The sequence below is a fragment of the Acanthopagrus latus genome, chromosome 9 (genome assembly GCF_904848185.1).
Source record: "Acanthopagrus latus isolate v.2019 chromosome 9, fAcaLat1.1, whole genome shotgun sequence".
NCBI lineage: Eukaryota > Metazoa > Chordata > Actinopteri > Spariformes > Sparidae > Acanthopagrus > Acanthopagrus latus.
In genome coordinates, this window is record NC_051047.1 from 11,755,748 (window position 1) to 11,772,594 (window position 16,847).

The 16,847-nt window shown below is 46.6% G+C and overlaps 1 protein-coding gene across 1 annotated transcript; it reads left to right on the top strand.

Moving 5' to 3' along the window:
- The first annotated feature begins 237 nt into the window (after positions 1 to 237).
- Positions 238 to 14,717, top strand: irs2b (insulin receptor substrate 2b). The gene is made up of 2 exons (XM_037109511.1): positions 238 to 3,861; positions 12,227 to 14,717. The coding sequence occupies exons 1-2, from the start codon at positions 546 to 548 to the stop codon at positions 12,229 to 12,231; spliced, it is 3,321 nt and encodes a 1,106-aa protein (XP_036965406.1). The 5' UTR covers positions 238 to 545; the 3' UTR covers positions 12,232 to 14,717.
- The last annotated feature ends 2,130 nt before the right edge of the window (positions 14,718 to 16,847 follow it).

Here is a 16,847-nt window from a genome sequence, read left to right on the forward strand (position 1 = left end):
AACAAAAAAAAACCTCCGGTCCTGACTGACTACGCGCAAATGAGTCGGAAGAGGGCAGAGTGATAGTAGGAGGGCTTTCTCCCTCTCCCTCCTCTACGCAGGGCCACCTCACTCCGGCATTCATCCCGTTTCCACCAATAAGCCCAATGAGCTGAGCGCGTACCGCCCACTGTCGGTGTGTGTATTTTTTTTTCTCCTTCCTCTCCTTTCCCCTCGTTTTGTTTTTTTTAAACCAGAGCTGGATGTGTAGATCGTCACATGTTTGTCCCCCCCACCACCTCCTCCACCTCCTCCTCCTGCTCCTCAGTCCGGACACCAGCAGCAGACATGTGTTATTTATCGCTCAGCTCTGGGAGAAGACGAACGCACACGCTCCGCCGGCTCTGGAAATAAGGAGGGATTACGAGCGAGCGCGTCGTTTGTTTTTTCCCCCTCCTTCTCCTTCTTCCTCTTCTTCTTCTTCTTCTTCTTCTGGCAACTCGAGGGAAAAAAAGGGGATACGGAAAGAAGCAAAGCATTGTGTCTGAGAGGCGACGGGCACGAGAATGGCGAGTCCGCCACACACGGGAGAGCAGCCGCCGTCCCCCGCTACTACGACCAGCGCGAACAACAGCAGCAGCAGCAGCGGCGTGAAGAAGTGCGGCTACCTGAAGAAGCAGAAACACGGACACAAGCGCTTTTTCGTGCTGAAGGAGCCGAGCGAAGGCTTAACCGCGCGGCTGGAGTACTACGAGAGCGAGAAGAAATGGAAAAACAAATCGGCCGCGAAGAGAGTTATCCCCCTGGACTGCTGCCTCAACATCAACAAGAGAGCGGACGCGAAGCACAAATATCTCATCGCTCTCTACACCAAGGACGAGTACTTCGCGGTGGCGGCGGAACACGAGCAGGAGCAGGAGAGCTGGTACCGGGTGCTGACGGATTTAATGGCAGAGGGGAAAGTGTACGACGGCTCAGCCTCCAACTCTGCGTCCTCGCTGGTTGGCTTCGACGAGGCGAGCTACGGCGTGATAACGCCGGTTGCCGCCGCTTACAAGGAGGTATGGCAAGTCAACCTGAAGTCCAAAGGCCTGGGGCAGAGCAGGAACCTGACCGGAGTGTACAGGCTCTGTCTCTCCAGCCGGACTATCAGCTTTGTCAAGCTGAACACAGAGGTCGCCTCCGTCATCTTGCAGCTGATGAATATCCGGAGGTGCGGCCACTCTGACAGCTTTTTCTTCATCGAGGTTGGTCGATCTGCAGCCACGGGGCCGGGGGAGCTGTGGATGCAGGCCGATGACTCTGTGGTGGCGCAAAACATCCACGAAACTATCCTGGAGGCGATGAAAGCCATGAAGGAGCTGTCGGAGTTCCGTCCGCGCAGCAAGAGCCAGTCGTCCGGCACGAACCCCATCTCGGTGCCGACGCGGCGGCACCTCAACAATCTCCCCCCCAGCCAGACCGGGCTCCCCCGCCGGTCGCGCACTGACAGCATGGCTGCGAGCTCTCCGGTGAGCAAATTCTCCTCCTGTCGAATACGCACGGCCAGCGAGGGCGACGGTACCATGACACGCCCCATGTCAGTGACCGGCAGCCCCCTGAGCCCGGGGGTCCACAGGACCCTGCTGAGCAGATCTCACACCATCACAGCAAGACCTTGTCGGACATTTGAATCTTCTTCCCTCCAGCACAGTAAGTCCATGTCTATGCCCCTGTCTCGTTCCCCGCCCATGGCCACCCCCAGCCCAGGGAATCTGTCCTCCTGTCCAGACAGCAGTGCTCCTCGCCCCTCCAGCTGCAGTGCCTCTTTTTCAGGCTCCCCCAGTGATGCCGGGTTTATATCATGTGAGGAGTATGGCTCCAGCCCTGCGGACGCCAGAGACCTGAGGCTACCACTCACCCTCCGCAGCAACACTCCCGAGTCTCTCAGAGCTGACACTCCCCCCTCCCGGGATGGCAGCGAGCTGGAGGGCTATATGGTGATGGAGCGTCGACGTTTACCAGAGCTCGACAAGGCTTATCGAAAGCGCACGTACTCCCTTACGACACCCCGTCAGCAGAGGGGTCCCCCCCAAGTTTCTTCAGCCTCTCTGGATGAGTATACTCTAATGAGGGCTACCTACAACAGTGGAAGCCAGTCTTCTCGCAGGTGTCACACCGCCTCACCTAAAGGGACCTATCCTGAGGATTACAGGGACGTTCAGATTGGCGGTGACAGTGGCTACATGCCCATGATGCCAGGTGTGGCGTCTCAGACACTGGGGTCCAAGGATGACCCCTACATGCCCATGAGCCCCATGTGTGTTTCTGCTCCAAAGCAGATCATCAACCCCCGCTCACACCCCTCTTCAGGGGGGCTGGTCCTACGCACAGACTCCCCCGGGAGTGTCTCTCTGGAGGACAGCGGCTACATGCGGATGTGGTGCGGAACCAAGATGTCAGTGGAGAGCACAGATGGAAAGCACGCAAATGAAGAGTACCTGAACATGTCTCCGGTTGACCCCCTAGTGTCTCTCACACCCCCAGATTTCATCCTCAGTCCCCTAGCAGGGGATCCCCACCCCCACCCCCTTCACAGACAGCCTTATTCATACAGTTCTCTACCACGATCACTTAAAGGCCAGTTGCAGCGCAGCGGGTCCTCAGACACAGACCAGTATGTGGTGATGAGTTTACAGAGACAGCGGATAGAAGAGGAGTCCAACTATTGTCCTGTCTCCCCTGGAGACTCTGTTGCCAGCAGCTCTCCGGGGACACCGGGCACCCCATCCTCTGCCCCATCTCCTCTCAGACTGGCGCGGAAAGATGGAGGTCTGGTACACCGGAGTAGGGTGTGTCGACCCACCCGCCTGGCTCTGGAATCTCTCAGAACACTTCCATGTATGAACGAAGACCCCCTTCCCTCAGAGCCACGCAGCCCCGGAGAGTACATCAACATAGACTTCAGTAGTGCTACCCACGACCAGCTGGCAGCCACAGTGTCGGAGAGCTCTGAGTCCTCAGACTATGCTAATGTTGACCTCAGCTCCCCAGGTCACCTTGGCTCACACCAAGCTGGGGGTTCCCCCTCTGCAGGGTGCCTAAACCACACGCCTGAAGTGATGACTCGCCCTGGTCTGGTGAACACCCAGCAGAACACACAGAGAGGCGAAGAGGAAGAGGAGATAAAAAGCGCAGAGGGTCAGACAGAGGAGAGGGGGATGGTAGAGGAATATCCTCTCCGACAGCAGGTGAGCCTGGTGTGTCAGCCTGCTTTAGTCAAGGATGAGTACACCGAGATGACTTTCATTCCTCCCACCCCTCTACCTGCTCTCTGCACCACTGATGCCGCTCCCCTCCCCACCAGCCCCACCGCCTGTGTGCAGAGACTCAGCCTGGAGAGCAGCATATCAGACGGGGTGCCCCCCGTGCCACTGGACTCTTTCCTCCTGGGTGGTCCTTCGTTATCTGTTACCCTTGTGGATCCACACAGCGGGGCCAAAGTGATCCGGGCCGACCCTCAGGGGCGTAGGCGGCATAGCTCTGAGACATTCTCCTCTACCACCACTGTCACACCCGTGTGCCCATCCTTTGCCCACGACACCAAACGGCACAGCTCTGCCTCTGTGGAGAATGTATCACACACTGTCTGCAGCTCTGAGGGACCCGACGAGGACGGCAGCAACAGCCCCATGTGCCGGGAGATGTCAGCTGGTTATCAAAATGGACTTAACTACATTGCCTTAAACTTGATGGAGGGAAACCTTGGAGGGTGCAGGTTAGGCGACTGTGATGGACTCTTGAGGTTCAAGACAGCCTGTGGCTGCAAGGGGGGCATGAACGGCTTCAACACCAGCCCGTATGCCAGCCTGGGATTCAAGGAAACTGCTGCTGCTGTGAAAGGTGAGCGTCTCCATACATGTCACACACACTCATTCATGCAGTATGTTTTCATTCATGAAGGGAGTAGTGCCAGGCCTTGAGTAGGATAGAGATCCGCCTCAGTGCTACTGTATCCTCTGCAGAGATAGGCCAGTCGTTGCTAAGCAACGCTGAGCTAGTTTTCATTCCAAAAAATGAGAGTAATGATAATCTGTTAGGGAGCGTGCTGGAAACAAACCGCTTCATTCATTCTGTGTCTGCGGTGAGGCATGTGTGTTTAACACTCACTTTGGATTTAACCCACAGTGTTTGTTATTTGTGTTGACAGTGGTGTCACAACACTGTCATTTACTATTAACCTAAATGTCACACTATTCTTGTACTTAAAGGAGCACTTTGCAGATTTGGGGAAGAAGAGAAAGATCCTCATTGACAGATTTATTGATTTTCATAATGCCTGAACAACTATATAAACAAACTCTTTGTTTCATGACTGAATAAATCAAATAAACAAACTGATCTTAAAGGACAACACAATTACATACCGTTTTACTTGTATTTGGCGGATGCTGCCGCCTTCCTAGCTTCATACATTGTTCTGGGACTTAATTTTCCTCTGAGAACAGCATGTCTATTCACTTATGGAAAAGATAACATTTCTGAGATTGTATTCTAACCTCATTAATATAGTAAATATTACAATTCTGAGTTTGAATTTCTTCTCCAAAACTACACACTGCCCCTTCAATATCCCTCATTCAAAAATTAGAGTTAAAGCAACTGATCATCGCTACAGTCTGGCAAACAACAAGGTTGTTACGCAGGTAGACATAGCAAATGGCTTGAACAGGTTACATACTGATACGTGTGTTTGTGAGAGCGTGTGTGTGTGTGTTTGTGTAAGACAGGTTTTCTGTCTGTAAACGCAGCCTACAGGAGCTGAGGGAAGTAAAGCTGTTATGAACTTTGCTGTTGGGTGTAGGCTGTGATGTTTAGATAGGATTAGTCACCTACTTGTCACGCCCATGACACATCGACAAATCTCAAGGCTGTTCAGTGCTGAGGAGGGCTGTTTGCTGGATCTTTGATGTGCTTCAAACCACACACACACACACACACACACACACACACACACACACACACACACACACACACACACACACACACACATTAGAGCAGCAGCAGCACCGGAAAAAGGAGCCTGACTGCTTCCAAGTGAAAGCTTGGAAATAAAATCTTTTCCGGCTCCTTTGGAATCTTCAACTGTAGCTCTTCTTAAAGGGAAATGGCAACCGAAAGGGATTTTATTTTGCAAGCATCTTATTTTGAAACGGCTTGTTGTATCTCAGTGTGGGCGACTTCACGCTGCTCTTGTGTGTCTGTGAGTGAATGGTCCGCTCTGGTCTTCCCCTCAGTGACGCAGTTTTATACCACGTCAGTATTTCGAAAAACATCTCGTCTGACCCAGTGACGCATGCAGCACTACACATTATGTGCATGGGGCAGAAGACAGATGAGAAGAAAAGATTTTATATAACGCATTGTACTGTAGATTTCATAAGGTTGGTGTGTGTGTGTGTGTGCGAATGAGCCATGAATCGTTCCGTCTAGGTGTCATTGTGGGAGGGAACCGTTGCCATCATAATATTACCTTTCACCTCATTTTGTTCGGTTGCATCAGTGGCTTTTCATGCATCTCTAAAAGGCAGGGATTATTTACAGGGAGAGATGACCTGGCAGGGGCATGTCAGAAGTCGCCGTTGTTTGAAAAGAAAACACTCAGTTTCGGGATCACAGTGAGTCAGGATTCAGTGCTCCTGATGGTGAAATGCAAGAGTTTAATTGCTGTTTGTGGTTTCACAAGCAAGTTGTCTCTCTTTGTCTCCGTCTCCGCTGGCTCTCATGCTGCGAGCGCAGCCAGCACCGGGCTCAGTGCGAGTCATCGGGTTCCCCAGAAAAACAAGTGAGTCAGTTGTTTATCAATTGTCAGGTACTGGGTTTCAGGACAGGAATGCAGTCAGTGTGCAAAGGTTGGTGGGAGGGGTGAATGCTCACTTGTTTTTCTAACCTGGTGGGATGGACTCAGAGAGGGGGGGATCAGAGGAATCTTTTTTATTTTTTCCCTAGACTGTGACCAACTTCACAAACACACCAATGACACACTTTTTTTTTTTTTTTTTACAAAAGAATGGATGCTTTTATGAAGACATGACTTTTACCAGACACACATACGTGCACCCTCGACACCTATTGGCCCATCACTTCATTGTATCCTGGCGCTTTTGTATTGAATTTTGCACCTCAGCTGAGACCAAGGCCAGGGAGGTGTGAGCGGAGGTGTGAGGAACAATGGCAAAGGACGGATGACTTGTTTTGTTTTTTTCACGTACAACAAAATAGACAATTGAGCTGTTGAATGAAGGGAGGGGAGGGAAGGGAGAGAGTGAGGGGGCGGAACGGAGGAGAAAGAGATGGAGATCAGTGTCGTTCCTGGAGTCTGCCTTTGCTACTGTATCTCGGTTATATAAGCACTTCCTGACAAACAAACGTCCTTGTGCATAATAGCGAATGACTCCGCTCTGATAAGGGAATGTGACCAGTCTGGCAAGTCATTGATACTTTCTTCAAAATACAAAAAGACCTCTGTCACTTGTGTCCGTGTCTCTGTTGCAAGAGGTCACGGCTGTTTACTACAAGAGGACACAGGCTCCACCACATTCTCTGGTTATCACAGATTGAAACGTAGTTTGCATTCCACGCGGTGCATACATTTGAAACGCAGGTACAGAAAATTGGGAAATGAAAACGCCTGCCCTCGTTTGGCATTTGAGTTAATGGAGGGAGCGAGATGTTGCTCCCTCAGCTCAACAAACACGTGAGCGTATCCTGCCTCACGCAAGTTTTACATGTGGCCCAGCGGGGTCCGCTAGTTGAGAGGTTCCACTGTTGTTGTTGTTTGGTTTCTTGGACATCATGTGTAGGCAGAGGGGATGGAGCAGAGGAGGGGGCTGTTTAGCTTTCAGCGCACGCCTTCAGGCCTTGAGGACAATGTCGCTTTCTTGACCTTTGAACTCCCCCTATGTGTGAGAGAGGAAGGGGGGGTACTGTCATGGGGCAGTTCAAGAGATCCACAAACCTCCATCTTAATGTGCTATTAATACAACTCTTTACTCATGTTCTTTGACTGTTATTGTCTGACCTCTCCTTTAAGAGTACGTCTGTCCTTCCACTTCTCCAGCGTCTCCCTCCACCTATCATCTGCTCCACTTCTGTCCACAGTAGCAACGAGCAATTGATATCAGGTGTCGTTTTATTAAAGGTGCAATATGTAAGATTTTTGGTTGAAAACATTTTCACCGTTGTTTTAAACCAAACAACTAATTGATTAATCAAGAAAATAATTGACAGATGAATCGACAGTGAAATAATCGACATGCACTCTCCATGCCTTTCATTGGTAATCTCAGACTGCACCCACCCACCACCATCACCACCGCCCAAACACACATTTCCACTTTGTGTGTGCGGCTTCCTGTCCTGTGTGCCCACACACACACAGGCATCAGCAGATGGCGGTGGGGGGGGGGGGTGTCAGGGGTTTTGCACCTGCCCCGCCAAGCAGTGCTCACTGGTTATCTGGCCCGTCAGAGGAGAGTGACAATACGCTAATGACTGGCCACCATCTGCCACAACAACAACAACAAGGAGAAGCCATGCACCAACCAACTAAAAAAAAAAACCCTCCCCCTACTCCTCTGTTTCCTCCTCCTTCTTCTCCTCCTCCTCCTTACTCCTCCCGTTTCCCCTCCTCTTCTCTCCAGACATTGGTTTGTTTTTTCCAGAAATCATGTGATTCAACTCCCCCATCCAACACCCCCACCTCCACCCCCTACACACACACCTTCTCTTTTCCACACCGATGCCTTGCGTTTTTTTTTTCTTTTTCCTGTTGTTATCTGACCTCGGCGGACTGCCTCTGATTGGCTTTTCACACCAGAGGAGGCCATGGAGGATAGTCTTAATGATGTATTAAACAATTAGATAATCATATTTGATCAGAGGCACTAACAAGGCTCACACTCCCCCGCTGCTTGGTTTTATCTCCCATTACAAACAGCAACTAACGGACAACTAATGGTTTGAAGGATTGATCCGAAATGTCTGGAGGTGCACCGGTTAGTCGATTGACAGGAAATTAATCAGCAGTTGTTTGATAGTAAATTACTGGAAATGAGAATGGTAATAGTGGCAAGGTTAGAAATGTGTTTTTGTATTCGTGAGCATGTGAGCACCGGCTGCTAACCAATAATCTCTTTACTGCAGCATGGTCCTGCAGAGAGAGGCGTTCAGGATTGATATATTTTTGTGCAAATATCATCATCATGTATATATGGTATGAAAGAAAACATGCACTTTTCTAGTTAAAGGCACATTATGTAGTATTGGAGAATAAATTCCAACTCAAAATATAACAATATTAAAAAGGTAATAATACAAACTTAGAAATAATTTACTGGATAAACAAGCTGTTCTCAGAGGAGATCCCCAGGTCCCCACAACACTGTTTGAAGTTAGAAAGGTGGCAGGGTCCACCACATATAAACAAAGTAAAATGGTATGAAACTGTTTTGTCCTTTTTAAGGTCAGTTTATTCATTCAGTATTGAAAACAAAGTGATTTTTTTAATTTAGTTTGCTTAGGTATTAAAAAAATCTTTCTAATCTTTTCCCCAAAGCTACACAGTGCATGTTTAACTACCGTGCTCAAACATTCCAGGTTTTACTTTTGCAGCCTATTTTAAGCCTAGAACATTCAACTATGCCTCAACTCGATTATTTCATTAGATACAGCGTTTTGAGGAACATAAACTCTTTGTCCTCACCTGTCCAGCGCACCCCTCCCCTCCTCACACACACACACACACACACACACACCCACTGTGCTCCTGGCTGTCTGATACATAACTCTTTGAGTAAAGTAGGACGGGATGTTCCAGCGTTAGATAAAAACAAAGTCAGCCTACCATCTCCTCAATTTAGCTTGGAGGTAAGAAGGATTACTTTCACTTCAGGATTGTTGAGTAGCTTGTTTTGTCTGGAGGTAGAAGAAGAGAGAGAGCTTCTGTGTGTGTGTGTGACATGAGGGCACATGCCACGTAGAGTGGCACATGCTTTCATGGTTGATACATTGTCTGATATGCAATTGCCATAAATTGTGTTATTGACATTTTAAGACCATTTTACTCAAACTGATTAAAGGTACAATTCAAATAATAAAACAATTAACTAAAATTCTAAACAGAATGTGAAGAAAAATAGATGACGCTTATATGCTGCCCCTATTTGTATCAATTCCATAAGTGACCTGTTCTTACATATTGAACCCTCAACTGATTATCACAACGGATGGCAATTGATTTAAATAAAGAGCAATGAACTTTTACGTCTTAATTTTCAGACTCCAAAACTATAAATGAAATGTGAAAAGTGCTGCATGCTAGTTATTCTGGCATTATGTTTACTAAGATGTTAGTGACATATGCACATATATCGACATATGTGGTAAGATAAGATATGTGCTATAAGCTGAAAATGCTACTATCATTGCAAAACTAGTGTTTACACACACCAAGTCAGCTCAGTCGACTAGCCGTTTTTTCATTAACATTACAAATCTCTCTGTCTGTCTTTGGACTGAGGGTTAGGGTTAGACTGAGGTGTGTTGAGTAGTTAAGCACAGGCTTACACTGTTGCTTAGGACGCTTTCTTTGTCAGAGATTTGATGTGTGTTTTATACTGTTGGTCAGACTAAACACAACTTCGTAATTAGCCACTCGGAGTCTCTCCAAGCCAAAGTTGTGCCACATTTTATAGGCCAGTGGTCACACAATAGAAATCATCCTTAGTTGCAGCTGTCGATGCTTCAGAAGTTTTGTTTTGAGTCAAAAGCCACACAGTTGTTGCAAAAAGATTTAAAAACTGAAAAAGGATGGAAGAGAGTAATGACGTTACATCTGGAATATGTAAGAGTGATTCAGCTGGCTAACAGAGTTAGCGGCGGTTATTTTTGTTTTGTCAGACGGACGTGTGGGAGGTCAGAGGTGAGGAGTCAGTCAGTCAGTGTTTGTTTGCTGGAGTCTCCGCTGTAGATCAGGGAGGAGCCGGCGGGGCAGGAATGTAAACAGAGCAGATCTGAGCCTGCTGATCTCCACCTGTCTGGAGGAGGCAAACCTGCTCACAACATCAGCTGTGCTGTTTGCAGAAGCTCGTGTGCAGCTGATGATCCTCTTCATTTTCAGAAATACAGTTAGAGTGGTCCCCCCACCCCGCCCCCGAAAGCCCATTCATTTAGCTCTGCAGCCGCACGGAGCCACTCGAGCTGAGCAGGCGGTGCATCGACAGACATGGGGACGTGTTTACTCTGCTTCTGAAGCACCAGAGAGGAGCCTACTAATACATGCCTGTGTGTGTGTGTGTGTTGTAGCCCTGAATGGAGCATGGCTAAATTTAGCCTCTGAAAACTAAATAAATAATGAACAGAGAGCTTGGGGTGTGTGTGTGTGTGTGTGTGTGTGTGTGTGTGTGTGTGTGTGTGTGTTGGTTGGGACAGGGGCACAGATACGGGGTGTTGGGAGGGGTGTGTGTGTGTGTGTGTGTGTGTGTGTGTGTGTGTGTGTGTGTGTTCCAAAAAGGGGAGGGGTCGGGGCCACTGGGTTCATTCCCCTCGCTGGACCTCTGTCCCCTTCTCTCAATAACCCCCCTCCCCCGCTTTCTCTCTCTGTGTCTCTCCCCCAAATCTCCCTGCCCACCCACACATTTCTCCGATCAGCATGTGTTTGAATAGTGGGTCCCTAAACGCCGCGTTGTCCTAAAGCAACCATTGTTCATACAATATAATCTTTTTCCGGGAGTGTGTGTTTGTGTACATGACTACACCTGGTTGCTAATCGGAGCTGTGAGTGATTCAACCCTCCTTCCCGGCAGATCGCAGTCATTCTCACCCAAGTGTCTGCCTCTACAGGCCGCTGGCCCAGCCCCTACAGAAACGCACACAAACACACACTCAGATTGTTCAGGACCGTCGGTCCCATGACCTCACTGCATTCCCTTTCCTCTCTGTCAGGTTGATTCTGTTACCGTGGTTTTTCCACCACTTCCCCACCTCTGTGTTTTCTCCCAACTCCGACTCATCGATGATTTTATTTTTAGTCCCATAGTTTTGCCTCTCAGACATCCCAGAGTGTCAGCCTCTCCGACGATGCTCTCTGATGTTCTGGTCATCACAACTTCAGATTTGACATCAGCCTATGATTTTCTTGTACAACGTGCATGTGTAGGGCAAAGAGAGAACAGACGTGTGTGTGTGTATGTGTGTATGTGTTTATGGTGGGAGTAGTTGAGGAGGGGGCAACAGCTCGGACTGAATGAAAGGTTTGTTTTAGAGAATGACGATCACATCCAGCTTTGTGAAAACGGCTCTTGTTCGCGGCCGGGGAAGAGGGAGAGGAGACAGCGAGCGAGGGAAGAAATGCCGCCACGCAAAAGAGGCTGTGTGTGTGTGAGTGTTTGTTGTGTGTGTGTGTGTGTGTGTGTGTGTGTGTGTGTGTGTGTGTCAGCCAAGACTTCCGCTCCCATCTGATAGCTCTGCATGCAAATGAAACCTCACAAACAAGTACAGCGGGGCAAGGGTCAGCACAGCTTTCCACTGGGAGAAAAGCGACACTCTGAAGACTCTGGGTTGTTTTTATAGTATGTGAGAATACACAGCTGCAGTGTGTATGTGTATGTGTGTCGGGGGGGGGATGTTTTGTTTATGTGGCTTCAGTAGGTGTGCAATCAAGAATACCTGTGTGAATTGGCGTGTGTTGGTGTGTTTTGGAGTGTTGTTGCTGTCTCTTCTGGCGTCATTGGAGACTGCCCTGTGTCAGCTGCACAGTGCTAAATGCCACTCTGTTTTTCCCCTGCCGTGAAAGCACCTGCCACTTCAGTGTCTACCAGCCGAGGAACACACACACACACACGCACACACACACAAAGGCAGGCCGCTTGAAGAGCACTTATTCCTTACTTGGTCACAGAGTAGGGGTATCCGTTTGACCTCCCTCTTTTGCTCCGTCCTACAAAATAAGTCACACATACGGGATGGACTTATATTAACTTTAAAGAGGCAGTGTGTAGTAAAACAGTATGGAGTTGTGTTGTCCTTTTTAAAGTCAGTTTGTTTATTCAGTCGTGAAAACAAAGTGAGTTTGTTTATTTAGTTTGTCATCTAATTAAAATTTCTTCCCCAAAACTACGTAGTGCACCTTTAAGAAGACATGAATACAATTCAGTTGGATTCATCTTCGTGACTCACTCACTCATATTTTCTTTTCTTCTTCTTTCAGAATGAAGGCTGACGTCTCCTCCAGCCCTCCCCCACCTCTCCTCTCCCTCCTTTTCCCTTGAACGACGGCTTTTCGCTGCAGCCAAGTGACGAGGTCGCACAGGCGACAGCTGGACAATGCGCCGCAGCCAATGCCCTTTGACCTCTCCGCTACCTTCACGGGTCACAGGGACGTCAATCGCCATGGCAACACAGACACTTGACCCTTGCCCCAAATCTTCCCCCTCCGCTTTTTTTCTGGGCACCAAAACATTCAGGCGCCATCTCTGCTGCTGCTGTACTAGATGACTTAAAGAATAACTTAACTCTAACTATAGATAGGTAACTATTTATCTCTGTGCGTAGTTCTGCAAAATTATCCTGCAGTATATTTTTTTGTTAATTATTGTTATTGTTGTCAATGCCATTCACTCACTTTCAGCTGGTTTTCTTTTGGCTTCAGCCAATAGTGGCCAGATTACTCTCACCTGAAAACCTGTGAACCAAAACCTGGACAGCACACACACACACACACATGCAAAAAAAAAAAACAACCTTTCATGCATACAGATTACATATATTTATTTATTTATCATGTATGTATGCATTTGACAAACTGTGTGTGTGTGTGGATTTGTATACAGATTGTACTGCAAAAAACAGAGGTGGCATTTATGAACATATTTAAAAATCAGATTTAACATTTGCATAAAAAAGTAAACCTACCTCAGCAAAAAAACCCCAGGTTGGCACCAATTCATACAGTAGAAATATATATAAAATATTTATTTTCAGAGGTGAATGTTTTTTAAAACCACCAATCCAAAGCCTTACTCTAACCATCAGCTTCTCTTGTCTGAAGGACCTTTTTAAGTTTGGACCTATAAACACGCAGTATATCAAAGATTTTCCCAATCATCCTACAGACCGAATGTTGACCAGAGCCAAGTGAGAGCCAGCCTCTCTGAGATTAAGTTCCTTCTCTCCCCATGTTACATTTATGACAAGATTATGTATTAAATATCCAGAGTAATATATTTATTAATGAGCCTGAGATGGACAATTCACACACGTTAAAGAGCACCCAGAGGACTTTAGAGGAAAGCGTGACACTGAGTCACACATCCAAACACTGCAGCATGAACCAACTGGACCTGACCACCAGACCTGTGGCCTGTCTGAGCCCACGCCTCAGCACCTTTACACACTTTACTCTCCCGCTGTTCACCTGTGACGCCCTGCACACCCAGGTTATGTTACTATGACCTGTCACGACAAGAGACGGGGAACATGAATGTTTGAAGCTATTTATACAGAGTAACCGGACGGCTCAGAATCTCACGTAATCCCACTTGATGCCACGTTGCGGAGCTCTGTCGCGCAGGCAGGGGGGGCCGAGCAGTGTGGCGAAACGGACAATGCGACGAGCTGCTCGAAAGCTTGAATCCACTTCGAGCCTATCGAGAACCAAGCAGGACACGCCGGAGCTAATGCATGGTCTTGCACTTACAAACTTTCCAGATTGTAACACAAGACGCGTTGAATGTAGTACATGCTATGTTCCGAGCAACGACACAACACAACACAACACAACACAGCAACTGCAACAACAGCTGTGCAACACGCAGAGGTACTGAACGGGAACCATGACACCGATACAAACCAGGGGAAGTGTCTCATTATTTATCTGAATTCACTGGTACATAACCTTTGCCTATATACTGTAAATAGTGCAACAACGTTACAGAGAATTACATTTACGCTGAGAACCTCTGAGAGATGTTAAGTTAAATAACTTATGTTGTTTGTACTGTACATAATATGTGTTTGAGTGAACTTTCTGATACAACAAAAGCACTAATTAAGTTATATGCTAACCAGTACGGTTTGGCTTTGATTTTCTTTTCTTTTTTTTTTCTTTTTTTTTTTTTTTTAAACTGTCATAGGATAGAGTTGTGAGACAGATGCCACTATGAGGACATTTTCTAATGCTGTAATTCTGAAAAAAAAAAAAAGATTTTAAGAGAAAATCATTAATACTTGACATAATTATTAATTCTTGATACTTAGGTACAACACAAATGGCATATATGCAATATTTACACTTTTGAAAAATTAGTTTACAAAGACGTACCAAATGTATAAATACTGTTGATAATGTTTGTTAAACCTTAAAAATCAGACTTTTGCTGTTTGTACGTTTTTTTTTCTCCTCCCTCCTACATATTTCAAAACGAGAACTTTTTTCTGTGTGTTTTTTGCTAATCGAGCCTCTTGATGTTTATGAGCAGTGTTTTTTGCATTTGAATAATATTTCAAAGTTTTTATTCGGCATCTAAAGGTTCTACAATATGGGCTCTGGCTTCTCTTGCTGTGTCTTTCATTGTACATATTTCATACCTTGCATATTGTGATGCTACTAAGAGATGATAATTTAAAACTTAGTTCATTGCTTTAGATTGTATTGATTCTTTATAGACACATGCAATAAATAATGATGTTATTTAAGAAAGCCACTCGCCTCCTTCGTTCTTTTTCCTTCTCTCTCCTCCTTGCTGCATCACAAACACCCTCAGCTATTCGTCTTCCGGTTGATTGGGCTCTCACCAGAGCAGATGTTTCAATTCACTGTCCGGCCTCTTTCATTAAGAAAAAAACCTCATTAGAAAAAGAGACGACATATCTTTGATTTCCCATGTCCGTCCCTGCTTTTAAAGCCCCCTGCTCCTTGTTGAGGAAGAGGGCATCAAGGAATGGGTGTTGGTCTTAACCTCGACATTATCATTGTTATTGTTTTTTTGTGCTTGGCTTCCAGTCCCCACCCCCAGCAGCAGTAATTAGACCAGCGTGTTGAAACAGCCCCTGCAACTGGGAGGGAATAAATAACAATGTGATAGGATTATGATTTTTCACCCTTAGCCATATGCTGTCAGATAATTCATTCTCGCAGCCCTGCTAATTAAAATGGTAATTAATGCTGTGAAGTATTTGTAATTGTCTACAACAGTGGCTGGCGCTGTGTGCTCGGGTGGGAGGAGGGGCTGGCGTTCAGGTTTTGGACACGACATGTTTGTACTTAAATCCCAAGTATGTGAGCAGTTAAGATGGAGCAGGGCGGAGGAGAACAGCTGGAAAGAAAGGGGGCCGGGTTGTAGACGGGTTTGACTGACGGATGGAATGATAGCCTGAAGGTAAGTTCTCTTCCATTAGGCAAATTTGTCCCAGAAGCTAGAAGGCTAATGAGAGCAAACTCCTGGAGAGCATATTGTGACATATTCCGTAAACCAAATCTCATCTATTACCGTTCCCCACACTAATCCCGCTCTCCCTCGTCCCACTAAAGTTTAATTAAAGACTAATTTATCTCATTAAATAGTAAAGAAGGGATATAGGGTACGCTGCTGGACATTTAGTCTGTCTTTAAAAAAAAAAAAAAATGAATTACTGTGTGCTGACTGAGTCAAACAGAGGATGATACCTGAGCTGAGACTGTACATAAGAAAATTACTCATATATTAAAGATAAAACAATGCAAATTACTATGACAGGGAGATAATGTGAACTCAGTGAACTCGCCTGCCTGTGAATATCCTCCACATGTCAGCTGGTGTGTGTGTGTGTGTGTGTGTGCATGTGTGTGTGTGTGTGTGTGTGTGTGTTTGGGGGTGGATAGGTCCACACGAGCAGCATAAAGTAGCCGCTTGCCCGAGGGAGTCATCAGCCTTATGGACAGAGACCTACAGTAGCTCCACAGGAAATGGCTTCCTTCCGGAAAGCTGTCTGGGACACCGCCACTACATTAGTGGCCGTGTGTGTGTGTGTGTGTGTGTGTGTGTGTGTGTGTGTGTCTCTCTGTGCGTGTGTTTGCCATTTGTGGATGTCCCCCCACAACAATCGGTCCTCAGTTGGTTTGTGTGACCTGCCTCAGCTGACGTGCGTGCACATGTTTTCTGCATGATGGTGTGCACGTGGGAGGCTGAGTGCATTAGACAGAAAGAGGTTACTTTGAACAACACCAACAACAAACTAAATACAGCAAACTCACATTCTAACTCCATTGTAAACTCTACGAGGGGCCGACTTTGGACGCCCGCATACTGTGCGATTACAGCAATCTTGCAGTTTTATTGAATGTCACACTCTCAGTCTTGGTCGCAATCTATGTCAGACCGTACAATATCACAAATGAGGAATTTCAGGTTGTGTGACGGGTGCGTAGTGAACGGTTGCATTACGGAAAAATTGAAAGCACTGACATTTATTCACATCTGACACTGTCTGAATTTAGATTTTAATGCTGTTTTTGGCTGTCAGTCAGTCACTGTGACACGTGCCTCAGAGATACTGGACTTCTGTTTTGGACTGAAAACAGAAGATTTCACTACATTTGTCCTATGAAAAATACGAATACTTGAACATCCCCTACACATATAATTTAAAGACATTCATGCTTGAAGTACTTGACCTTTACCTGAGTGTTTCCATTTTCTGATAATTTACACTTCCATTCCCCTACATTTTAGTGCCAGACATTGTAATTTTCACTGAAATAATTTTTTCCAGAACATTAGTTACTAGTTACTTTGCAGGTTACATGCTGCATCAGAGCCACAAATGCACAGATTCAAATGTATTTACATCAT

Coding starts and splice junctions, on each gene's coding strand:
- irs2b (XM_037109511.1), top strand. CDS start 546: ATGGCGAGTCCGCCACACACGGGAGAGCAGCCGCCGTCCCCCGCTACT.